The sequence below is a fragment of the Ipomoea triloba genome, chromosome 13, assembly GCF_003576645.1.
Source record: "Ipomoea triloba cultivar NCNSP0323 chromosome 13, ASM357664v1".
In the NCBI taxonomy this organism is placed as follows: Eukaryota; Viridiplantae; Streptophyta; class Magnoliopsida; order Solanales; family Convolvulaceae; genus Ipomoea; species Ipomoea triloba.
The window spans coordinates 19,285,614-19,301,713 of record NC_044928.1 but is presented as its reverse complement, the minus strand read 5'-3'; the positions used below and the strand labels follow the sequence as shown (position 1 = coordinate 19,301,713).

The following is a 16,100-nucleotide window of genomic DNA, read 5'->3' as shown; positions in this document are numbered from 1 at the left end:
GTTTTGGTTTCACCAGGTTTTTCTTGCCTAATACAGTACAAATGGAATTGATTAGAAGAGAAAAGTCAATCTGATGAACCTTAATTTCTATGAATTCTTGTGGTCTATTCCTAACCAAATTTTCAAATTCAATTCCTAACACCACGACAAATGCCGTGTATGACGAAATAAAACATCTCAGAAATGACTTTTCTTCTTCACCTTATACGGAGCTGTAAAAAATGGAAATGTCAATGTTTTCATGTATCAATCAGCCAATAACTACTTCAATGTATCTTGTCTATAAAAGAGCATATTTCATTCATTGGTATCATACCATGTACCAGAGTTAATTAATTTGGTTCTTCAAAAAAACTCAACAATGGGAAAATTTGGTTGCAACTATATAGCACTGACCATCATCTTTCTTGTGCTGCCACCTTGTTTCTTTGCATCAGCATCAACAAGAACTGAAGCCGAAGCTCTTCTCCAATGGAAGAGCAGCTTGTTGATGTCTTCTTCATTCAATTCATGGTCACTATCCAATCTAAGAAGCCTTTGTAATTGGAGGGGCATTGTTTGCAATGGTGATGGAGCTGCTGTTTCTGAGATCAATCTTCCTTATGCTCGTCTCTCTGGTACTCTTCACCACCTCGATTTTACTTCTTTTCCGAGCCTCACTGGTTTCGACATAAGTGGAAACTACTTCAATGGATCTATCCCTCCTGCCATCGGCGATTTGCCCGACTTGGTCTTCTTGGACTTGAGCTACAATAGGTTTGATGGAAGCATACCGCCACAGATTGGGAAGTTGAGGGAGCTTCAGTACCTCAACTTTTCCTGCAACAATTTCAGTGGAGTTTTTCCTCATCAGATTGGCAATCTTCAAAAGGTATGGTTCCTGGACCTTGGATTAAATTCTTACTTGGAAGCTCCGGATTGGTCTAGAGTTAAGAGTTTTCCTGTGCTGAGATATCTCAGTTTCGCTGGGAATGGATTTGGATCAAGGTTCCCTGATTTCATATTGGGTTGTAGGAATATAACCTATCTTGATTTGTCTGAAAACTATTTGAAAGAATCAATTCCTGAGTCATTGTTCACCCATTTGGAGAAACTTGAGCATCTCGATCTTTCTTTTAATAAAATTTTCGGGCCTCTATCACCAAACATTGGCAAGTTGTCTAACCTCAAAAATCTTTATTTGTCGTTCAATTCTTTTCAGGGAGAAATCCCGTCTTCTATAGGCGAACTTAAAAATCTTCAAATCTTGTATATTTTGGATAATGAATTCAATTCAAGTATTCCTTTTGAGCTTGGTCGTTGCACTAATCTCACTCACTTAGATATGAGTTCAAATTCACTCTCTGGAGCATTGCCTTTGTCACTGTCATCTTTGACAAAGTTGTCTAAGTTGTATTTATCGGATAATTTTCTTTCTGGTAATATTTCACCAAATTTTTTGTCCAATTGGACCAAGCTAACATCTTTGATCCTTCAGAACAATTCATTCAACGGGTGTATTCCATCAGAAATTGGCTTGCTAACCAATCTTGAACACCTTTGCTTGGATACAAATCAATTTTCTGGAAACATTCCAACTCAAATAGGAAACTTGCAGAATTTAGTTTACTTGGATTTATCTAAAAACAACTTTTATGGTTCAATACCTCAAACAATTGAAAACCTCACAAGCCTCTCAATCTTATTCCTTTCTACAAACAATCTCACTGGAACACTTTTGTCTGAGAATGAGAATCTAACACCAACACTTATCTCTTCCACCATTTGCAATATACATTCTCTCAAAATTTTGGTTTTGGCAAACAATTCATTATCTGGGCTAATACCTCAATGTTTAGGGAACCTCAGTCTCTCTGTGTTAGATTTGCATGGGAATCAATTTCATGGGACAATCCCAACAAGTTTTAAGGTGGGCAACCCTTTGAACAGACTTAATTTGCGTGAAAATCAATTAGAGGGAACATTGCCACGATCTTTAATCAATTGTAAAGAGTTGGAAGTTCTTGATCTTGGACACAACAACTTGAATGGTACGTTTCCAATGTGGTTAGGAGTTCTTCCAAATCTAAAGGTTCTGAGCTTGAGATTTAACAAGTTGAACGGTTCGATAGCAAGCACAAGTATCAAAGGATACATGTTTCCTCAACTTCGTGTCTTTGACATCTCTTATAATGAATTCATAGGAGATTTGCCTACAATGCTTTTTAAGATTTTTAAAGCAATGGCAAATAAAGATGAAGATAGAATACCACAAGGACAAATGTACCTAAAGCAGAACAACATCTATTACCAAGATTCATTAGTGATAGGAATGAAAGGACAAGAGCGTGAAATGGTTAAAATACTAATCATGTTTGCTGCTATTGATCTTTCATGCAACAAATTTGAAGGCCGTATTCCAAATAGCATCGGAGATCTTCTTGCACTACGTGAATTAAATTTATCAAGTAACATGTTCACCGGCCACATCCCAACCTCTCTTGGAAATTTATCAGTGCTCGAATCCTTAGACCTTTCTTCAAATCAAATTGGCGGAGCAATCCCTGGGCAATTGACAAGTATTTCGTCTCTTGAAGTGTTGAACCTCTCACATAATAAGCTTGTGGGATGCATACCTCAAGGCCAACAATTCAATACATTCGAAGCAAATTCATATCAAGGGAATGATGGATTGAAAGGAAAACCTTTGTCACGAGGTTGTGAGAATGGCAAGACCCCGCAACTTCCTGCATCAAAGGAGCTCCACCAAGAAGACGATTCGAGCTTTTTAAGCGGATTCACAATAAAAGCTGTGGCAATAGGGTATGGTTGTGGTATCCTTTTTGGATTGTTCATGGGAAGTCTCATACTCATAACTGGAAAGCCAAAATTCATTACAAAGTTTGTTGAAGAAGAAGCATACAAACTAGTAATGAAGGTCAAACGAAGAAGATCAAAGAAGAAAAACTAGGTTTGCATGCCAATGGTAAGTAATCCTGTTACAACTATGGTATGTTACGTTTTTATTTGGTAATGCATTGGTCTGATACCAAATGTTTCAGGCATGACATATGAATAATAAATATTTTTGTTAATGTCTTGGAGCTTTCTTTCTAAAATGGATTTATTATGGGTATGGTGGAAGGGTGTGTTTGGTTCGCACATGCATTGGAATCGGAATCGGAATCAAATACTTGGTAATGGTAGTGAGTTTTGATGAAATTATTTTGTTTTTTTTTTTTTGTTTTTTTTGTTTTTTTTTTGGTAATAAGGTAGAATTTGGGATAATGACCGATATTGATGTTTGGTTGTGTATGACCCTATAATAGAAATAAATATTTTAAAAATATGAAAACAAAAAATAAGACAATTGATCCTAATATAATGACATCCAAAGCATCAATATGAAAAAAAAAAAAATCAAAACAAAAATCTAAAAGTATTAATCCAAACTTAAAAGTTAGATTAACAATAACATGGAATGATAACCTTTTTAATTAGTGAATGAGATTTTTAATTGATGGGGTAAACAAAATCCATAGTTGTGTTTTAAAAAATTGTAAACTAAACACTAACTATGATTTTAATTTCCATTCCTAGTGTAAAATAAACAATTTGCATGCTGCCAATTGGTTCTTGAAGCTGAATAATACAACTATACAAGTGATCATATACAACGTACCAGTGAGCTTCAAAAAGAAAATCTTCTTTGTTCTCTCAAAAGGAAAATTTAAAAAAAAAAATAAAAGAAAAGGAAAAAAGAGAAGTATATCCTCCTAAATATTATTATGTTGGCTTCCATTATATATTCGTATAATCATGTGAGTCAAGCTCATAGTAAGTCGATGCCTATATAGGAGCGGGCTCGTTTGGTTCACGGAAAACATTTGAAGGGAAGTGGAAGTGTAATTCCATGGAAAAGTAGTTACTAGGAAAATGAATTATATTGTTTGGTTGGTGGAAAAGAAATTACTGGGAATATGAATTCTGTTGTTTGGTTGGGTGTAAAAGTGTGAGGAAAAATGTGTATAAAAGACTAATATACCCTTATGTATTAATAATTATAATAAAATGAATAATAAATATTGTTTCAAATTGGGGCCCATTAGTATGTTTTTGATTGGGCCAACCCTTTAGGTTTTCTTCTTTTGCCGTCTCCACAATCCAACTGCATTCTTCTCCCTTGTGTGTTGCGCCTTTCTCCAGTCGGCAGAAACCAGAGGGCCACCGGTCAGAGGTGGCGTCACTATCGAGCAGAGAGGATCGCCGGGCAGAGGCGGCGTTGCTGTCCATCAGAAACCAGAGGGCCGAGGCGGCGTCGGCAGATCAGGAGAGGCGGAAGCAGTCGGAAGATCAAGATCGGCGTCGGCGGCGTCGGCATATCGTGGACTCTCGGCGGAGGCTGTGTCGGCGTTGTGGACTCGCGGCGGAGGCGGATGCGGAGGCGGCGGAGCGAGTTGCAAACAGTTGGCAGCGAGCAGAGGAGGAAGAAGAAATCAAGGGTAAAATAGTCTTCACAATTCAATTTTTCTCCCCAAAAGCACTGGAAAACAAAATACCAGGGTGTAGCTCGGATTTTGTTTTCCTCCAAAATGAAGAATTGTAGTTGCAATGGAAAACAAGTTCTGATGAACCAAACATCAGAAATTTGCAATTTTGGAACCTACTTCCCGTGGAAGTGCACTTCCTACCAACCAAACATGGCCTTAATATCAAGTATTCTGTAGTGAAGTGAATAAATTAAGACATTAGTTAGTAGCGAATGTATAATTTTATTTCTATGTTTTTATAGCAGACAACCCCATATTTTAGTGACAGAATAATTGACTCAACCCGGCCTCCGACCCGCTTCCCAACATATTAATTACATTTAAATAAATTTAAGGACAAGTAAAATCAAATAAGTGTAGAAAATTTTCATTTTTTGAAGAATTTTAATTTGTTGAGATTTTTTGAAAAAAAAAAAAACCTCGTATTAGTAATTTCAAAATAGAATTTGATGTTCACACGGATAACTTAATTGGTTCTTGAGCAACAGATTTTGGACAAAATGGAAAATCAAGACCTACCCGTTGCAAATCTTGTGAGGGCTGCACCCGTTTGTGGGCATGATAGAATTTGATATATAAAATTAAATAAATGAATAGAATAGATTTTGACTATTTAATGTTTTTTTTTATAATTATATTGAATAGATGATTGTATAATGAAAAATCGTGAATTGATATGATTCCTGTTCATAATGAATAGAAACTCATCTAGCCGGTCTTTCAAATTCATTTTCTTGCTATTTTGCCTTTACGCACTTTTGGAGTTTTGGTTTCATGATACAATTTATTAATTATATATTCAGATAATAAAATTAAAAATGACATTATAAACAATTCTAATATATGAAAATGTTCATTTATTTGATAGAAAAAACTTGTGCGAGACCATCTCACAGGTCTTAATCCGTGAGACGGGTCGAATCTTTGATTAATAAGCTCAAAGATCTGACCCATTAATTAAAGATCTGACCTGTCTCACGGATTGAGACCCGCGAGACGGTCTCGCACAAGTGCTATCCTTATTTGATTTTAAAATTAGTGTAAAAATATCATTCAATTAATTGAACAATATATGACTCGTTTGTTTACAATTATCTTAGAAAAATCACATATAATATGATTTATGTAATTATATTATTAGTAAAATAAATATGAAAAAATGAGGAAATAATTTAATTGTAATTTTTATAAAAATAAATTCAACGACCCAGGTTGAGTTTAATTGCCATAATAATTATTAGACAATTATTATTAGCCAATTATATTTTTATACCTTAAGTATATTCCTTTTCACCATATCGCCTTTAACTCTGTTTTTTTTTCCTCCTCCTCCATATGTGAATGGATTAATTGTAATTATTATAAAAATAAATTCAACGACCCATGTATAATTGTATATATACTAATATCTATTTAATTATTAACTTAATTAACATAATAATTATTAGTTAATTATACTAATATCTATGCATAATTCCTTAACTTAATTAACATAATAATTATTAGTTAATTATACTAATATCCGTGCATAATTCCTTAACTACCATAATGATTAGTAGGTAATTATACTAATATTATGCAATTATACTTTTATACTTAAGTATAAAAATATATAAAGAAATAGTATCATAAAATTACCATTGTAATTACACTAAAGAATAAGAATGATAACTTATTTTGTTCCCATAGTATTATACCTTAAGTACAGTTCCAGTGCAGTTGTGCCGTTAAATCTGAGCCATTGATCTTGCCTAAATCAACGTCCATGATTAATAATGATTAAAAAAACGCATAAGCAATTTGGTCAGTTTGCATCTATGTCAAATTTAAAATGCGAGATTTTCCTTCTTAAGTGCGTGATTTGTATACATAAGATGCGTCAATTGTTGAAACTTAAGGTAGCCATTTTAAAATTTTAGGTGCATGGTTTGTGTTCTTAAAGTGCGTGGTTTGTGCGCTTAAGATGCGTAATTTGTGTACTTAAGGTGCGTGGTTTGTGTTCTTAAGGTGCTTTGTTTGTATTCTTAAGTTGCATGGTTTGTGTGCTTAAGGTGCATGGTTTGTGTAAATAAGGTGCGTTACGTCGTTTTGTGTTAACTACACGGGAAACTATTTTCGCACCAGAACTCATATATATATATATATATATATATATATATATATATATATATATATATATATAAAATAAAAAATAATCCAATGACCCATGTTTAATTGTAATTATACAAATATCTCTTAATTATTAGCTGTTGAATTTTGTTGCCCGTTGGCGCGTTAGCTTCTAACCGGTGTGTTGTATAGTACTCATATAAAATAAAGCAGGAATAGTAAAAGAGAGTAAGAGAGTATAGAGAATAATATGTAGAAGAAAAACACTACTCCATTAGCCTTTCATTCCATAATATATAGTACAAATATTACAAATTAGTGCCATAATCATTGTGGCTGTTACAAATCAACATAGCTATTACAATTCCAATAATAATGTCCATTTAATACATTTTTATGACACTCACCCTTGGACATTTTTCCTGTCATATTCATGTTAAAAACTTACTAGAAAAATCATGTGGGAAAAACCAAGGTAAGAAAATAGTACATGATATATGGGCCGGGTAATGCATGTGTTGCTTCAGTTGCCTCATTAAAAACCTTACATTGAGAAAACGCTGTTGAAAAAAACTCAGTTAAAGGAAAAAGAGTACAACCGTAACCTTTTGGGTTCAATCTAAGATTTTGGTCTTCTGGACCAATAATTTATGTGCATCGAGATGTTGTTGCTCCCCCGGCACAACAACCGTCCTAACCTACACATACCAATTTTATGTATGTACTTTTCAAAAGTAGATATAGGTAAGGACTTAGTGAATAAATCTGCTAGATTTTCACTAGATTGAATCTTTTGGACTTGTATTTCACCACTCTTCTGGAGCTCATGTGGATAAAAGAATTTTGGTGCGATACGTTTAGTGAGATTACCTTTAACATATCCATTACTCATTTGTGCAACACATGCTGCATTGTCCTCATACAGGACAGTGAGGGTCTTTCTAATACTCATTATTCCACACGTGTCTTGAATATTATGTATTAGCGACTTCAACCATTCACATTCTTTTAAGGTCTCGTACAAAGCAATGATTTCAGAGTGGTTTGACGAGGTAGCTACCAGTGTTTGTTTAACTGATTTCCATGAGATAGCAGGACCTCCATAAAGAAATACATATTTGCTTTGAAGCTCTTGACATGACAATGAGGGATTTGTTGCGCTTGAAAAATCCTAATAGTTATGATATGACTTTTGATGGTAAGACGGTGGTGTTTGGTGGAGATTTCAGAAAAATTCTTGCAGTAATTCCAAAGGCCACGAGACAAGATATTGTTGGTGCAAGTATAAATTCTTCATATCTTTGGAGAAGCTATAAAGTTTTTAGGCTAACCAAGAATCTATGACTCAGAGGCTTACAATCAATCAATGAAGTTTAAGAGATTGAAGATTTGGCAAAGTAGATTGCTAATAACAGTGATGGCCATATTTCTCACCTAAGGCAATTGTTTCACATGATCCTTTATATATATATATTGAGATTGATTGCAATATCAAACACTCCATATATATATATATATATATATATATATATATATATATATATATATAGGGACTGGATCCAATGAGATCACCTTATAAGATGAGATCATGAGATCCCATCTTAGCCATTTATAAAATTGGAACGAATGGTTAGGATTGAAATTAAAATATGAATTATATTAGGACAAAATAAAAAGAAAAGGTTAGAGTTGTAATTTGATTAGGATCTATGATAGAAATTAATTGTAGGCAAAATAATTTCCAAATATTAAGAAATCCTAATCATGGTAAACCAGTACAAGTTATTTTGGGATCTTTTGTCTGGTTTTTACACACAACTCGTTATAAAAGGAAGAAAATTAGTTCTAATTGTCCAGGAGTCTTCCATGGCAACGAACATTGCCGGTACGTAAATCGAATTTTAGGAATATGTACTTGGTTACGCAGGTGTGTGCGTTGTTTGATTATGGCGGGTGCATTTTGCTGAAGCAGTGTGCATTTTAGATTTCTATAGCGTGCAAAGTAGTATGAATGCTAAAAATAGGGTTTTGCATGAGTGTTGTATTGTTGTAGCTTCCAAGGGGTATTTTTTAGTGTTGGGAAATGAAAGATTGTGGGAATTTGGTTATGGCAGTTTTGCGAAATTGTTATGGGTTCCGTCGGTGTGTGCATGTGGGTAGTCTAGCGTGTGCGTAGTCCTGGTAGGCGTGTGCGGAATCCTTTTTTCATTTTTTCTATTGTGTGTGCGTTTCCTAGTTATGGTTGGTGCATCATATTGCGTTTAATGTGTAGAAGCAGCGTGCATTGTAGTTTTCTTGATGGTGCAAATTTCTATTAATGGTAAAAATAGGGTTTTGCATGAGGGTTGTATAGTTGTACATGCTGATATGTTTAAGGCAAAGGTGTGTGCATGTGTGTAGTCTATCGAGTGCATAGTTCTAGGTAATGTGTGTTTCAGCGTTGTTGATCATAAGCGAAATATTGAATGTAAATGTTTGACATTGGAGTAGTTTGCATTTTGTTTAGCGTGTGTGCTTTTCTGATAATGAAATTTATGGTTTTAGGCAAAGGTGTGTGCATGTGTGTAGTCTATCGTGTGCATAAGCGGTTTACAGAGTGTGCATTTCAATGAGAATAATGAAATTTTGTCTATTCGTTAGGTAGATTATATTCAGCTTCTCCATGGCGTGTGCAGACACATCGGTGGGTGTGTGCGTAACCTGAACGTAAACGAGTGCATAGGTTGTTTTAAGCGGCAGCTAAACCCACCTAATCACCCCACGAGCGGCAATATTAATTTGTCCCAACATGTAGGTGTGTGCATAAGCGGTTTACAGAGTGTGCATTTCAATGAGAATAATGTGTATTTCATTCACGCACATACCCAATAACTCCAACGCACACATCCCACTACCAATAACTATTTTTAAAACAGCTCAAAACTTTTAAAATGACAACCTGGAATATGTACGTAGTAATCAAACAAGAAAAAAGAAAAAAATGAAATAAAAAGCATGTGGTAATCAAACAATTGTGTGTGCATTTTTCTAAACACGTGTCAATAATAATTAAGTGGCAACCATTTTCGGGGCAACAACATCCATTTGAGTGTGCATATAACATAAACGTCGTGTGTGCATTAAACGTTATAGTAGTTCAATTTGCCCAAGTGAATAACCGACCATAAAATAATACGTAGTACATTAGCAGTGCGTCAGCATTTTGTGTACGTAGTTTTTAATCTCAAACCAATACTCGTCCATAATTTGATACGTTAAGTAAAATGGTAATAACTGTGCCTAAGAGCAGGTGTGCAATCTTGGTCTTAAATGTGTGCATTACACTGTGCGATCCCAAAATACAAAGATATGGAGCTGTTGCAAGTGCGTGTACACCCATTTGTGAGTGCATATGACGAATCAAATAAATAAACGAAGATAACTAATAATAAATAAATTTAATAGACTCTGCGTAAATATGTATTTATTACATCTATGTAAAAAAAAAACTCAACATTCAAACTAAAAAACGATTAGATAATATGACCAAATCTAATCTGAAAAGTATAGGCTCAACATGAAATTATCTACGGCATGCAAACACCTCCCCATGCGCTTTGGAATATCCTCAACATGCAAGTTCAAGATGTCCCCAAGTCCAATCTCACCGACAGCTTTCCTTTGGACTATCTTGAACCACATTTTGAATCCTGCCATCTTCATTTCCTATAAATACATACGCATCAAAGTTAAATGCACAGGCAACCCAATATTAAACCTTCAAAAAATGCAATGCACACAGCGTCTTCAAAATGCAATATTAAGGTTTAAATTACGTTTCTTCGCACACACTCCATACCTTCCATGCACGCATCTAAACTAGCCAAAGACCACAAGCGGATTTGGAGCATATCAAACAGTCATACCCAAATGAACTACGCCCGCACATACCTCATGTCTAAGACACACACACTTCAAAAATGCAAAGATCGAAAGAACAGAATCACAAAACACTAACATACATGTGTCTGCACAGACTCACTGCCTCTGACGCACACACGGCAAAAACTACTTTCAAAAGAACAACAAATTAAAATGCTGGCCAACCCCCGCACAAATACAACGACAACACCCAACCCACAACCACAACAGTCAAACAAATGAACATCCACAAACACAAACTAGGAAAACCATGAAACCAAAAAAAAAAAGAAGCCATGACGGGCACATACTTGACTACGGTCACGCACACTCCTCATTCATACTTTGCTAGTTGGTAGACTTCTCATTCATACTTTAAAATAAATAAATAAATAAATAAATAAAATTTCTTGCACTGTGAATTGCTTTTAGTGGTAGAAATGTTTGTAGTGTACTGGTTTGATATATCATTCCCAAAATTTTACCTGAATTGTAACTTCATAATCCTCTCTGATTCAACTGAAAGGGGTTGATGATATCTCCTCTTATCTGTTGGTAAACATGGCCTAACTCTACAAAATAGCCTAATGCAGCCTACATTTCCCATGATTGGCATTTAGCAACTCAGATATCAAATATATAAGCAGGAAGGATTTAAAAACACACAATTATCAAACTGAGTTCACCTTTGATGTCTATTATCTTATTCAATGCTTCTCTTCTTTTTTCATCCAAAGATCTTTGTTTTAGTCTCAAATTCACAATTTCCCCTGCAAGACTATAGAACATTACCATCCATCAAGATCCAGAAAATCATTAAAAATATACAGGCAGCAGTAATAAAAACCCAATAGAAGTACAAGTAACCTTCTAAAGTCAAGATTCTCTGCTCAAGCTTATGCTTATCATCCTCTAGAACTACATTCACATCAATGGAAGTTGCAGGAGACTCCTCAGAAGCTTCAGGCATACCATTAGTGGAGCCCAGATTTGACTCCATCAGAGGTGATTTCACCACTTCTTCACCCCAACAAACACACACGCCGGAAAACAATAGGAAAAAAAAACCCTAAGAATACCGAATAAAAATACACAACTCATAACCATTCTAAAAAACAGGGAGAAACCAAAAACTTACCTTGCACACCATATGAAGATGAGTAGATGACGCCCTTCGCCTCTTTGACCGTCGGAACAAGGAGCCGTCCATGGAGAGAGAGAGACTGTAGGAGGGAGATAGACGGAAAGGAAAGAGAAAGCCAATAATGAAAGAATTGTACAAGGAAACTAACAAAGGAAATCTCGGGAAAACATAAATATAATAATTCACATAGGTACCCAAATTACTAAAAGCCCCCTATTATTTAAAAATAATAGCTTAAATTAAGATGTAATCAAAATAAATCTGAACCCTTGAGCATAAATAAAGAATGGTTAGGATCTGTTCTCACAATCTCGTGCAAATATGATGATCTCACTGGATCCAAATCCTATATATATATATATATATATATGTGGAGTGTTTGATATTGAAATTTTTTTCTATATATTGACTTTAAAATTTAAAATCAAAGCTAAGAATCAATCATTAAATATAACTTTCTTATTAAGTATAATATATTTAATGACATATTGATAACATGGGAAGGGTTCAGGTGCGGGTATATCTTCCCGTGCGGTTGTGCGGTACTCACCTTAAGCATTAAAACGGCGCACCTTAAGTATACAAATCACGCACCTTAAGCTAAGAAGACAAATCACGCATCTAAAGTTTTTATATGGTTCACCTTCAATTGAGAATACACTGCGCACCATAAAAATTTCTCCTCAGTTTTTTCAGTTGTATCACAAACAGCTCCACAACCATAATTTTTTTTCTTTTCTTCTTTGACTTTCTCTGTTAATAGAATGGATTAAACAGTACTCAGTAACTCAGTAATTATAATTCAAAAATTTTATATATATATATATATATATATATATATATATATATTCTAGAATTACAGAAATAACATAGTCCACTATCCAAATAAACATTACATATTTACATTACGTCATTACTCATTAGAGGATTATAGATTTATAGCCCTAAATCCCTAATGCCCTATAGGTATGCTGTGTTGCCTGTGTGCAATGTTGCAGAGTGAAATAAAGACAGAACAAATTACAAATAGAATAAAACTTACAAATTACAACAGATAATGGGGCTCAAAGTGACAAACAAATGAACAATCGTTGATCGTCGACGAATATGAGAGGATTAATCTAATTGGGAAAACAATTTATTGAAGAAGACGAATGGATTAGTGGGTTATGGTGTCCATTCCAATAGATAATTAGGTGTCCCCCATTCTATTTCTAAATTATTTAATTAAGCGTCGATTCTGAACTTCCTGCAATCTCACATCGATTAGGCTTCCATCTATTCTTAATTTTTTATTTTCTAATATAATTATAACACTAAAATATATATATATATATATACATATATATATATATATACATATATATATATACATATATATATATATATATACATATATATATATATATACATATGTATATATATATACATATGTATATATATATACATATGTATATATATATAATTTTTATGGTGCGCAGTGTATTCTCAATTGAAGGTGAACCATATAAAAACTTTAGATGCGTGATTTGTCTTCTTAGCTTAAGGTGCGCCGTTTTAATGCTTAAGGTGAGTACCGCACAACCGCACGGGAAGATATACCCGCACCTGAACCCTTCCCATATATATATATATATATATGCATGGGCCATGGGCGGTCGCCATCCTGCCCGTGCTCAGGACCGACCCTGTCATTGAGATTTGAGAAAGAGCTTAGAAAATTTTGCTCTTACCGGAATAACGACCGGATAACCTGAGCAAGTTTTTAGAAAGTATACAAATTATGAATCCATCGCAGGTCCATCAATCATCTTTCAATCATTCATTACCATAGATTCCCAAATCAAAATCCACTAATTCAAAACACGCACGTTTTAAGATTTGAAAACGAAATGTCAGCCGTCCACTCGTCCCTACCTACAAACTTATACTTAACGTTTCCATTTACATGCACGTGAAGGAAAACGCGCCCAATTGTAAGCTACATATATGCCTCTCCCTTTTTTGTTTGACAACATATGCCTCTCCTTTTATGAGCCAAAGTTGCTACAACTCATAAGAGGCATTATTTTATCTTATTTTTTTCTTGTGTGGGTACGGGTGGCACAGTACGTCCACAAAAGTTCACTAGAAAATCTTGGGAATATCCGAATATATCATGACAAATTATTATGTGAAACATAATTCACATAATGTTGTGTGAATCATAAAAAATTATTACATTTTAATATACCCAAAGTACGTTATTTGAATATTTGTATATTGAATGTATATTATTGGATAGTATATAAAATAATGTTCTTGTAGTACTCAAATAATGTACTTTTTATTTATGCTCCACACAATATTGATATATTATTACCTTTACACCAATAATATGTTAGTTTCTTCTCACTGTATACCATTTCACCATCCACCTTAAAATTTTGGCAACTTTTAATTTATTGTTCTACCAGTACTAGTTTGTATATTATTTCATTTATTTGTGATACATTTTATAATGTAGACTATTATCAAGCCTTTAAATTATGACACTTTTAATCTTTTGACGCAGTATAAATTAATCTAGTCTATCAAGTATCCATAGGGTGAATTTAGTCTTAATATTATTAACAAAATGACAAGTTTAATCCATAAGATTTTAAACTAAACCCTAATATTAACAATCAAATCTACCAATTTTCAAAGAACCTATGAATTATATCTAACTGTGAATAACTAGAGATTCAATCTATACTACAGTCAAAATTAAATAGCTAAACATGTCATTTCTTGAATAATCATTTTTTTTAACTTTAACTGTGTGTGTGTCTGTGTGTGTGTGTGAGAGAGAAGGTGAGAAGAAAGCCGCAGGTGAGAAATGAGAAAGAATCTCAGTGATAGATCAAAAAAAATTCGTTACCTACGAACTTCAACAATGTGCACTGTAAGGTACAACAATGTGCTCTGGAAGAAGGAACAATGTGCACTAGAAGGCAAAAATACGCACTAGAGGCACAAAGATGTGAAACGATTATTAAAAAATTAAATTTAATATAGGATCTTCAACACAAATCATAAACGACCATAAACTATAAACAAACAAATAATATTCAACTCAAATTAGTAAATAGTGATCAAGATTAATTGATCTTTTAAAAAAAGTTCGTCATCTACAATATTTTAAAAAATGCCCTGGAAGGCACAACAATGTGCATTGTAAGCCACACCAATGTGCTTTGGAAGAATGGACAATGTGCACTCTAAGGCAAACAATATTCACTACGAAAGCACAACATTGTGCTTTGGAAAGCATAACAATGTGCTCTGTATGACATAACAATGTGCACTGTATGGCATAACAATGTGCACTAGAAGAAGGAACAATGTGCACTGTATGACATAACAATCTGCATTGGAAGAATGAACAATATGCACTGATGTCATAACAATGTGCACTAGAAGGCAAAAAAAAATTAGCTTACAAAAAATTACAATAATGCCACCGCATTTTTTTTTATAAAAAATAAATCTCCAATTTGGACCCTTGATGGACTCAATCTACAGATATAGTTATATCATATTTCTCACCTAAGGCAATTGTTTCACATGATCCTTTATATATATATATATGGAGTGTTTGACATTGACATTTTTTTCTATATATTGACTTTAAAATTTAAAATCAAAGCTAAGAATCAATCATTAAATATAACTTTCTTACTAAGTATAATATATTTAATGACATATTGATAACATGGGAAGGGTTCAGGTGCGGGTATATCTTCCCCTGCGGTTGTGCGGTACTCACCTTAAGCATTAAAACGGCGCACCTTAAGTACACAAACCACGCACCTTAAGCTAAGAACACAAATCACGCATCTAAAGTTTTTATATGGTTCACCTTCAGTTGAGAATACACTGCGCACCCTAAGTACACAAACCACGCACCTTAAGTAAACAAACCACGAACCTTAAGAACACAAACCACACACCTAAGGTTTTAAAATGTCGCATTTTAAGTTTCAACAACTCACGCACCTTAAGCATACATATCACGCACCTTAAGAAGGAAAACAACGCACCTTAAGAATGAAAACCATGCACCTTAAACTTTAGATTTACTCACCTTAAGTTTCAACACTCACGCACCTTAAGCATACAAATTACGCACCTTAAGAAGAAAATTACACACCTAAAGCCACCGCACAATTGCACAGGAACTGAATTGTTGATAACATTTCTCAAATTTCATATTATATATATACGGGCCTACTCGGTTTGGTGCTAGATTTTTAAAAAGTAGGTTATAAGTTATTTAATGAGCTCTAATTTTTAGTTCTATTGTAACCTCTAGTGGGAAAGAAGCCAAGAATAGGTAATTAATTGTATCTTTTTAAACTAAAAGAAAACCAAAAAAAAAAAAAAAAAAAAAAAAA

General features: G+C 34.0%; 3 protein-coding genes across 3 annotated transcripts; 2 read left to right on the top strand and 1 right to left on the bottom strand.

The window, feature by feature from the left end:
- The first annotated feature begins 333 nt into the window (after window positions 1–333).
- Window positions 334–4,811, top strand: LOC116001804 (probable leucine-rich repeat receptor-like protein kinase At1g35710). The gene is made up of 2 exons (XM_031241752.1): window positions 334–871; window positions 4,186–4,811. The coding sequence occupies exons 1-2, from the start codon at window positions 362–364 to the stop codon at window positions 4,483–4,485; spliced, it is 810 nt and encodes a 269-aa protein (XP_031097612.1). The 5' UTR covers window positions 334–361; the 3' UTR covers window positions 4,486–4,811.
- LOC116001803 (receptor-like protein Cf-9 homolog) lies at window positions 1,231–4,737 on the top strand. Its single transcript, XM_031241751.1, has 2 exons — window positions 1,231–2,965; window positions 4,117–4,737. Exon 1 carries the CDS (start codon window positions 1,325–1,327, stop codon window positions 2,948–2,950), a length of 1,626 nt encoding a protein of 541 aa, XP_031097611.1. The 5' UTR covers window positions 1,231–1,324; the 3' UTR covers window positions 2,951–2,965; window positions 4,117–4,737.
- Window positions 4,812–10,089: 5,278 nt separating the features above from the next.
- Window positions 10,090–11,810, bottom strand: LOC116002931 (kinesin-like protein KIN-14U). Its single transcript, XM_031243122.1, has 4 exons — window positions 11,677–11,810; window positions 11,406–11,558; window positions 11,225–11,308; window positions 10,090–10,343 (listed from the first exon to the last, which is right to left on the bottom strand). The coding sequence occupies exons 2-4, from the start codon at window positions 11,536–11,538 to the stop codon at window positions 10,282–10,284; spliced, it is 279 nt and encodes a 92-aa protein (XP_031098982.1). The 5' UTR covers window positions 11,539–11,558; window positions 11,677–11,810; the 3' UTR covers window positions 10,090–10,281.
- Window positions 11,811–16,100: the final 4,290 nt, after the last annotated feature.

What these genes read in the sequence shown, in the direction of transcription:
- LOC116002931 (XM_031243122.1), bottom strand. Translation starts at nt 11,538, where the DNA reads ATGGAGTCAAATCTGGGCTCCACTAATGGTATGCCTGAAGCTTCTGAG. An exon ending in GAGAATCTTGACTTTAGAAG is followed by an intron (nt 11,309 to 11,405) that starts GTTACTTGTACT and finishes ATAGTCTTGCAG; the next exon opens with GGGAAATTGTGAATTTGAGA. An exon ending in TAAGATAATAGACATCAAAG is followed by an intron (nt 10,344 to 11,224) that starts GTGAACTCAGTT and finishes ATGTATTTATAG; the next exon opens with GAAATGAAGATGGCAGGATT.
- LOC116001804 (XM_031241752.1), top strand. Translation starts at nt 362, where the DNA reads ATGGGAAAATTTGGTTGCAACTATATAGCACTGACCATCATCTTTCTT. An exon ending in AGATTGGCAATCTTCAAAAG is followed by an intron (nt 872 to 4,185) that starts GTATGGTTCCTG and finishes GCCTTTCTCCAG; the next exon opens with TCGGCAGAAACCAGAGGGCC.
- LOC116001803 (XM_031241751.1), top strand. Translation starts at nt 1,325, where the DNA reads ATGAGTTCAAATTCACTCTCTGGAGCATTGCCTTTGTCACTGTCATCT.